Source organism: Centroberyx affinis, unplaced genomic scaffold (assembly GCF_046629955.1).
Source record: "Centroberyx affinis isolate AG114_WGS23_722 - 3 ecotype Tasmania unplaced genomic scaffold, CSIRO-AGI_Caff_v1 ptg000833l_1, whole genome shotgun sequence".
Taxonomy (NCBI): Eukaryota; Metazoa; Chordata; class Actinopteri; order Beryciformes; family Berycidae; genus Centroberyx; species Centroberyx affinis.
Window position 1 is genome coordinate 165,584 of NW_027279431.1, and position 9,417 is coordinate 175,000.

General features: G+C 44.5%; 1 protein-coding gene across 1 annotated transcript in view; it reads right to left on the bottom strand.

The window, feature by feature from the left end:
* Positions 1-661: 661 nt before the first annotated feature.
* The window catches only part of adamtsl2 (ADAMTS-like 2), a gene marked incomplete at its 5' end in the record, with an annotated part of 21,382 nt that continues 12,626 nt past the window's right edge, over positions 662-9,417 (bottom strand). Inside the window, 8 exons of the mRNA XM_071520905.1 lie at positions 662-786; positions 2,438-2,582; positions 4,393-4,569; positions 4,765-4,935; positions 6,560-6,715; positions 7,753-7,966; positions 8,553-8,679; positions 8,919-9,022. Coding sequence (XP_071377006.1) covers positions 662-786; positions 2,438-2,582; positions 4,393-4,569; positions 4,765-4,935; positions 6,560-6,715; positions 7,753-7,966; positions 8,553-8,679; positions 8,919-9,022 — 1,219 coding nt within the window. The remainder of the gene's footprint in view (positions 787-2,437; positions 2,583-4,392; positions 4,570-4,764; positions 4,936-6,559; positions 6,716-7,752; positions 7,967-8,552; positions 8,680-8,918; positions 9,023-9,417) is intronic.

Sequence of the window (9,417 nt, forward strand, 5' to 3'; positions counted from 1 at the left end):
CCACTAACTGAGATGAAATGGATTTTCCCTATTTGCCCAAAATTAATTTCTGGTGTCAGTATGGACACTGCCGAGAAATCTTCTCCACACAGGAAGTCACAAATCGAAACTTAAATCCATTGAAGTTCATCGGACGACCAAACGCATGTCGTGTTCATGCTAACCACCCAGTTCTTCTTCTATTTATTCCAAACAAACGCATCACTTCCTGTGCAGCAGAGGATTTTTTTTTAGAACAGACAGTGGAGAAGCTTCATGAACTGGATATAGGTTGGATCATTGTTGTGTTAGAGTAATCAGAGGTCACAAAATTTATCAGAAAATGTTCAATTTAATGCGATCTGACAACATTTTCCAACATTTTTCACTTGATATCAAGATGATCGTAGACTAGATTTCATTGTACATCTTTCAATCTAACCCAACTAACAAATAAATCCATGTAAACTCTGGTTTCCGGGGGAAATCGTGTCACTTCAAATTATGTAAACACTTTTACACTTTTGGCTTAATCTGGTTCTTCACAGTCACTGGAGCGTTGTGTGCATGTAAACGAACCCATTTGTCCTCGTCATGGAATTAGAGTCGGGGTGGAGCGAGGTTGTGGTGTACCGGAGGGAGGCCTGGGAGGGTGGGGGGGGGCAGTCTGTGGTGTCCTGGACTAGGAGGCGGGTCGCACCACCCGGCAGGAGTGGCAGCAGGCCTTGCTGTAGTACCAGTGGCTGCACAGGTTGACCTTCAGAGCCAGGGAGCAGTTGGTGGTGGGACGGTCCTGACAGCTTTCATCTGGACAGGAGAGTCAGGAGAGTTCAGTCTGAGTTCAGACCTGGATCGTGTCAATGCATTTCACAACAGAATAAAACACAAACACAGCAACTAGTACACTGTGAAGACGGAAATTTAACGGCACAGCGGTCATGTGTGAGCAGGTGTCGGTGTTCTGCCAATTTCAATGATCCAGGTGTTGTAACATTTCCGGTAAAGTTCCATATCGACCGTATGTGTGAATGATGCCATAACATTACATTGCCATAACAACACAAGCAACTGTGCCAGCCAATCATTAAGCTCTCAAGGAGGAGACAAGTTTATTCTGTGTAAAGACACAGGAGGAGGGAAATACAAACCACTAGACAACAGGCTGCAGCTTTTTGGACGATGGATTAGCAAAAATGTGGAAGTGGACAGATGTGGAAATAAGAGAAGCTGCTAAGAACTTCAGCCTCTGCCTTCAGCAGAGGAATTTAACAGTATTTCCAGTGTTAATGGCAGCATTACTTCAGAAACAGAAAGGCATGTCTTGAGTGAACAACAGAAACTGCTGCCTTTACTGGAAAAAATATTTTACATATAATTTTACAGGTTTCATGTGTGAAAGGGGCTGTGGGTTGCCTGATATGAGACACAATTGTCAACTCGTTCCACTCCATTTCCATCTTCAGTCTGACATTGCCTCCACTCTAACCGATTTCCGTGGGGGAGGGGGATTCGATTTTCCCTAACCGATCACTAGAGACCGACGTATCCGCCTGAATCTAACATCATTTTACATCGACACTGATGCGTAGCCATGACAACACCAGAGACGGTTCAGAAAGTATAGAGCATCTTTGACGACACGGAGCCAAGTAAAAACAAAGTACGACGACTTTTAATGGATTCAGAACAGCCTGGATAGCAGCGTCTATCTTGTCTATAGCGTCTCCATTGTTGTTATTCCTCCTCCTTGGTTCCGGCACACAGCTTGACAACAGCTTGACAACGGCGTTAGTCCCGCCCGTGGCTCTGATTGGCTAATCGTTAGTCCCCCCCGGTGCTCATTGGACCGATCATTTTTCAACGGAGAGAAACCGCTGTTTCATGTCACGATGCCAGACCAGAATCAGTCAACTGGTGGAGTGGGCGGAGTCAAAGGTCTGGACCCAGACAAGGCTGTGGGACCAGTTAAACAAACACTGTGGCGCCCCCCTTGGGCCAATCAGTGCAATTTTGAAAATGCTGAAACGGAGCATTGAGACGCATCATTCCCCGAAGTTTCATGAAAGTCCAATTGCCGGTATCCGAGATACTTAGTTTGACATACAGACAATGAAACAAACGTTGTAGCCCCCCCCCCCCCCCCCCATTGGGCCAATCAGTGTAATCATCATTCCCGAAGTTTCATCAAAATCCAGTCTGTGGCACCCGAGATGTTGTGTGTGACGGCTGAACAGACAGTCGGGCCGAAGCTGATGGAGGTTGATAGAAGTCACAGATAACTTAATGAATAAATAGTTATGTTTTTCGATAGAATCATCTGGATCAATGGATAGAATCATCTGTGTTTTTATTGGCTGTGAACTGTATAGGGTAACATTTTTTCTCCAAGATGTATATATAGCATTTTGGAATGAACCTCATGTGGCAGCCGGTGTCTGGTGTGAGCTGCCTGTCTCACCTGGCGGCTCGGTGGGACACGGCTGCAGAGCGCAGGTCTGTTTGGCCACCGGCTTGGTGAGCGGGTCGCAGCCTCGCACCAGCTCCCGGCCCTGGTAGCACTTCACATCCCTCATCCTCACGCCCACGCCGCATGTCTTCGTGCACTGTGGAGACATCAGGATCAGACTCACTCCCTTCAACAAGGACAGTTAGAGAACTGGAATTTGTCTTGGTGCTGTTGGTTCTGAGACAGATTGTCAACTTACCCTACGTTCAGACTGAACAGGGTAAGTTGTGAATACATGCAAAGTCAGTGGAAGGAGGAAACGGAGTCAGATGGATGCAACTTTGTGGCACAAATTGAGGAGAAGAGGCATTTGCACAACTGGAAATTGTCCTGACGCACTGAAGCAAAAGCCACTCAATATCCAGCAGGACTTTCTAACCTGGCATTTACAATGTGAAAAATATAAATCGTTTTTTATAACACTGACCAATGACATCCACACATAAGGTTCAGAAAAGCTAGATTCCCCAAAGAAGACAGTGGTGATGCTGCTGCCAAACCTGGTGCAAAGGATTGAAATGCAGCATGATGGAATAAAAAATATATAATGCAATGCTGAAGCGGATCTACCTTGTCTCATCTAGAAAGATGTGAACCAAACCACTAATCATAATGACTGGTTGATGGTCAACAGGACACTTTTGTGCATATTATCGATGGTTCATGTTATGTTTTTAATAAAAAGAGATGCAATCATTTAAAGTTTTCTTTTTGGTCTGCTATAAATTTAGGAAAATGTCACTTTTGCTCTAAACTCTCCAAATCTATCATATTCAAGAGCATCAACTGAGTGAGCAGTGGGACTGAATAAAAATTATTTGCTGTCCCAACAAACTTGTTGAAACAGAAGTGGATAGTTTATCATTTTGTAGCCTTAATCATGGGTATAATGTGAAGTCTAAACTCTAGTCATGACCTTTAATTCAATTAAATTCAGTTTAAAAAACGTATATATATAAAAGCACACAAAGCAGTTGCTGCTGTTTGTCGTTGTGTGGCGGTGTCGTCTGTTCCTCTTTCCTTTCCAGCAGACTTCCAGTACCCAGGATGTGTCCAGCGCCGCTCAGCAGCACCAAACACGCTCATTTTACGGTCTCAATTTACGAGCCGTGTCACTGTGATATAACTACGTCTGCCGCTGCTGTGACAGTAGGCAGTTAAAACCAAACACTCCTCACATTCTCTGCATTCCAGTGATATGAAAGGCAAACGTCTCTGAAATCACTCACACAGATAATTTGGGGAGTGTGACGGTCGAAGCAGCAACGCTGTTGCTTTTATCCAAAGCAAAAAGTGTCTTGTTCTGTATGTTTCATAAACAAAGTGTCTGCAGGGTTTCATTCCAACCAAATGTCACAGTGACGCAGTTCACCTGGACAGCGATAATCTGATATTAACCCCATTAAGACAAGAGTCTGAATAGGAACTTGCCATGTAGAAAAGTTATAGTGGGAGTAAACAGAATCACATTAAGTGTCTGAATACTCTAAATTAACGTGGAGTATTCTGGTTTCAGTCTCATTATTGAAGCGGTTCAGACTGATAACACCTGAATCCAACCAGGACTCTCTATCGGAGGATCGGAGCGGCGATCAGACCGCCTGACGCTCCTCTGCCTTCCAGAGGCTGAACTGGTTTCAGAGGAGAAAGGGACTGACAGCAGGAAACAGAAGGAGAGGCTGAAACTGAGCATGCTCAGGATTTAGAGGGAAACGGAGATCATGAAGTTTTCAGTAAAGTCTGAAACTGTCCGAGTCTCCAGTGATTCTCTTTTGTCCTGTTAATCGGACTTTGCTCCGCAGCTGGAAACAGGAATATGAATGGAATAGATCTATAAGCAATACTCACTGTAGGTGTAAGTGATGTATTGAGTATGAGCTCCAGATGTAAAGTGTGGTCTCCCTCACCTCAGACCAGGGAGTGGTGTACCATTTGAAGCAGGGCCTCTCGAAGCAAGTGTTCTCCTCCTCCGGCTTCTCGCTGCCGCCGCACGGCTCCTCGTCCAGGATCTGGATCTTTCCGCCAGCGATGCCGGTACACAGGACGATCCTCCGCTTCACTCCACGGCCGCATGTCGTGTTACACTGCAGCGGGACCGGAGGACAAAGTTACCGGTGTTTATCTCTGACTTTGTCGAGTCTTTACAGTGCACCTGAAGGGATACCTTGACCTTCTGAATTACATTTGGTTTATGTTTCTGTCCCCCAAAGTTTTTTTTCTGGGAGTTTCTGCTGGGATGGAAAGGCCTTAAACCCTAAACCCCGTCCCTGTGGCCTCACCCTCTCCCAGTCCTGGCTCAGCCAGTGTGGAGCGCAGTCCCTCTCCCCACAGGGGTGGATGGCCAGCGGCTTGTTCTCCTCGGAGCACTGGCTCTCAGGAACCACACGGCCCTCTGGAGTCTTACAGTAGACGTGACGCACCATCTTCCCGTAACCGCACGACCCCGAGCACTGAGCACACAGAGGAGCGACAGGGTCAAAGGTCAAACCCTGACTCAGCACAGAGTCAGATGTTGCACTTGGAATAAAATGAGATGAAATGAAATCACATGAAATGAAATCACATCACATGAAATGAAATCACATCGCATCACATGTAATGAAATGAAATCACATCACATGAAATGAAATCACATCACATGTAATGAAATGAAATCACATCACATGTAATGAAATGAAATCACATCACATGACATGAAATGAAATCACATCACATGTAATGAAATGAAATCACATCACATGTAATGAAATGAAATCACATCACATGAAATGAAATCACATCACATGTAATGAAATTAAATCACATCACATGTAATGAAATGAAATCACATCTCATGAAATGAAATCACATCACATCACATGAAATGAAATGACATGAAATCACATCACATGAAATGAAATCACATCACATCACATCACATCACATCGCATGAAATCACATCACATCACATCACATCACATCGCATGAAATCACATCACATCACATGAAATTAAATCACATCACATGAAATCATGTAACCTCACATCACATGAAATAAATGAAATGAAATCATGTCACGTCACATCATGTCAGAGTTCAGTTCAGTTAGTTCGGTTCAGTTCAAATCAAATTTATCTGAAGTACATTTTACCCCCAAAGAGTCACAATACACTTCACACAGACACTGCAATAAAGAAAGAGTTAAAGTTGTAACAATCATGAAAGCAGCATAGAGCTCAGTGAAGGGATTCAAAATTGAGCATATTTGGTCGTCTCGTGTGTCTCTGGGAGGCTCAGTCAGGACGGGACGGGGCTCAGTCAGGACGGGACGGGGCTCAGTCAGGACGGGACGGGGCTCAGTCAGGACGGGACGGGGCTCAGTCAGGACGGGACGGGGCTCAGTCAGGACGGGACGGGGCTCAGTCAGGACGGGACGGGACCTCTCACTGCTGTACTGATGCATCATGAATCATCTGAGCCAGACAGTTTACCACTGTCTGTCAGCAGAGACAGACATGGAGCTCCCATCCACACTCATTTAAATGAATAACAGGCTGTACAGACTCTGTCATCTATGACCTTCTGAGGCAGTCGATGTACTGTATATACACTACACAGTAAACACTACACAGCATTACTTTTAATGTGTGTATAATCCTCAAAATACACTTAAATTCGATTTTCAGCATCACATGACCTTAAATCTATCAAAACATCTGTGTGGTAAATGGTTAAACAGATAAATTTGAAAAGTAAAATTTACGGCCGTCCGTGTTTCTCTCCTGGTTTTGCCAAGCTGGAGCTGGAGTTGTAATTACGTCCCACCGAGTTTGACTTTGAATGGAGAATTAGAGACTATCTTTGCCTCTGTTTATGTTGCGCTTATCGAAACAGAGTAACACAGTGCTGCACAGGAGTCAAAGACAGCTGAGACAGGGATAAAGAGGTAAAACAAGAATAGAATACAAAAACACTCAGAGGGATGGATCAAAAAAGTCATTTTAAAATGGACAGTGCAGAGACAGGGTGTGAAAATAATCCTGAAACAATTCACACAGTGATTGGATATCAAATAACAGCCCAGTAAACACTCACAGGCCCCCACTCGGACACAGTCCAGTGGCGTTCGCAGGGCGGGCCGGTGCAGTTTTTGAGGTGAGGCGGTTTGGTCATCTGGTCACACGGTCTGGTCTCGTCGGAGCAGCGGACCTCGCGGGTCACCTGGGCTCTGCGGCCGCATTTAGCCGGACACTGGACAGGAGAGAGGCACAGAGGACACGGTCGCTCGCATTATTACCAGAAACATAAGCGGTAGTTGTCAAATGAGCTGAAAATGTCTCAGGACGCCCTGACAGTGAGTCGGGACAGCTGATCCCATCTGGATGAAAGTCTGTTCACAACAACATGCTGCACAGTTCTTCAAAGGCAAGGAGTGAGCTGTAGATTAAATCTTTCAATGTTTTCTCCAAAATGATTGGTCCAAGTCATATCGATCAAAGTTTTTCAGTGTCTGGTAGGCTCTCTGGAGAACCCATTAGCAGATACAAACAGACTACAAGACTGCAGCAGACAGCTGGTAAACCTGTGCATGAGGAGAGAGAGAGAGATGTCTGCGCTTTAGAAGAAGTCCTGCTGGTCCGTCTCAGGAGCCTGCGCTCAAAAATCATAGAATCCAACAACAACTCAAACACTCATAAAAAGAGAGAGGAATCCAAAAGAGGCCAACTGATGCAAAAAAGGAGTGACATTTATTTACTTAAGGTGCAAAAATGGCAAAAAAGTGCAAAAACAAAAAAAATACACAACAGAAAATTAAATAAAACCTGTGCTTGAAGCAGGTTACTTCCTCCATCCACAAGAGTGTGAGTTGATGTTAAATGATAATTTTTTTTTAGGAGTTGCAACGGTTGCTCTAGCTTTTCACTGCTTCTGTTGCTTCCACTTCATTTTCTCAATTCCATTTTTCTTTTTTATACAAATCTAGCTTGCTTCAGGTTTACTAGCGTCTACTTTGCTAGAGTGTAAAGAGAAACTAAAACCCCAAATCCAAATCTGTGTGAAGCCTGACACGTAATGGTAAAAAGCATGCTACCGAAACCGCCATCTGCTATTGGCTGATCTTTGCCGATCTGATGTCACCTTCTATAGAGTACAAGAGGTGGTGACATCATCTGGCACCAATGATCAGCCAATAGCAGATGGCCATTTCAGTAGCATGCTTTTTACCAGACCAGACGTCAGGTTTTACACAGATTTGGGTTTGGGGTTGTACTGTTCCGGCCCGGTACCTCGGCCCACTCGGCCACCTCCCACTGCGGGCCGCAGGTGGGGCTCTTGCAGGCGCGTCTCTCCGGCGGTCTCTCCAGCTCGGCCAGGGTGCAGAGGTCGCTGTAGACGGAGCTGTCCAGGCCGGGCGACAGCATCTTCCAGCAGCGCACCAGGCGGAACTGGAAACCCTCTCCGCAAGTCCTGGAGCACTCGCTCCAGCTGCTCGCCTCCCATCTGGACCACGAGACAAGATGAAACTTTATTGATCCCTGTGGGGAAACACTGCTGCAGCAAATAGTAACAGGACACAGCAAGGAAACACAGGATATAAATATGAATATAGCAAATTTGGGTATTAAGTATTTAATCTGTAAATTCACATTTTGTCCCACTCCCATATTCCCATAGACTTTTTCATTTGTATAAAGTATATTGCATATATATATATATACACACATATTATTATTATTTTTTTAATAATAATTTTTCACTTATTTCACACTGTATCCATTTCATTTTTTGGTCAATTTTCAGGTATTTTCATTAATTTATTTACTGCTGTTATTTTTCACAGCCTCATAATGCTGTAATCAGATTTTTTCTATATTTTCATTCATACATTACTAATTAATGTTCTTGACACATTGCATGTTGCATGTCTGTTGTTGTTAAAGTATAGCTGGTATTCTTTTTCATACAAATGAAGAAAGTTTCCCCCCCAGTTTTAGAAGTATCTGGTGGACAAAACTTCCATGTTCAAAATGTCCGTGTATCTCTTTCTGACACTTCTCAGTTCAGGGGGTTTTGCGGCAGGTCGCACCTGGGCTGGCACTCTCTGCCGATGCAGAAGTCGTGGACGGGCTCCGGCCGGGTCAGAGCGTCACAGTACATGTCGTCCACCTCCACCCCGTCATAACGAACACACATGGCAAACGACTTTGACACTCCTGGACCCGCAGGAGGAGACAGAGGGGCAAGGTAAGGTGTCAACTCCAGCCATATGAGAGCGACTTATATATATGAGAGTCGGTCAAGTTGAATTTCTGCCATTATACTGCGTGTGTGTGTGTGTGTGTGTGTGTGTGTGTGTGTGTGTGTATGTGTGTGTGTGTGTGTGCGTGTGTGTGTGTGTGTGTGTGTGTGTGTGTGTGTGTGCGTGTGTGTGTGTGTGTGTGTGTGCGTGCACCTATAGAGCAGGTCATGCTGCAGGGCTCCTGGGAGGAGAGTTTCCAGCGGTACATGTCTGCAGGACTCAGCTTCAGGTTCTTCTGGTGGAGCCTCTGATTCCCCCTGTCACACACACACACACACACACACACACACACACACACACACACACACACACACAAGCAAACAAAGCTTGAGCAGTAGTAGTACTATACTGTATATTGAACAGTAGTGTAGCATATTGAATTTCCCTCTGTAGTAGTAGTTAGTAGTATAGTAGTAGTAGTTGTAGAAGTACTAGCAATAGAAGTCACAGTAGCAGTAGTAGTAATACCAGTATTAGTAGTCGTAGCAGTAGTAGTAGTTGTAGTAGTAATAGTATAGTAGTAGTAGTAGTTGGATTGAGAGGATAGATCAGTTTTTACACATTTTTGATGCTTAAATTCTAATTGAAACCCCTAATTGAAATTGAAACCATTGAAATGTTCTAATCCAAAAGATGAACTGTTCATTTTGAA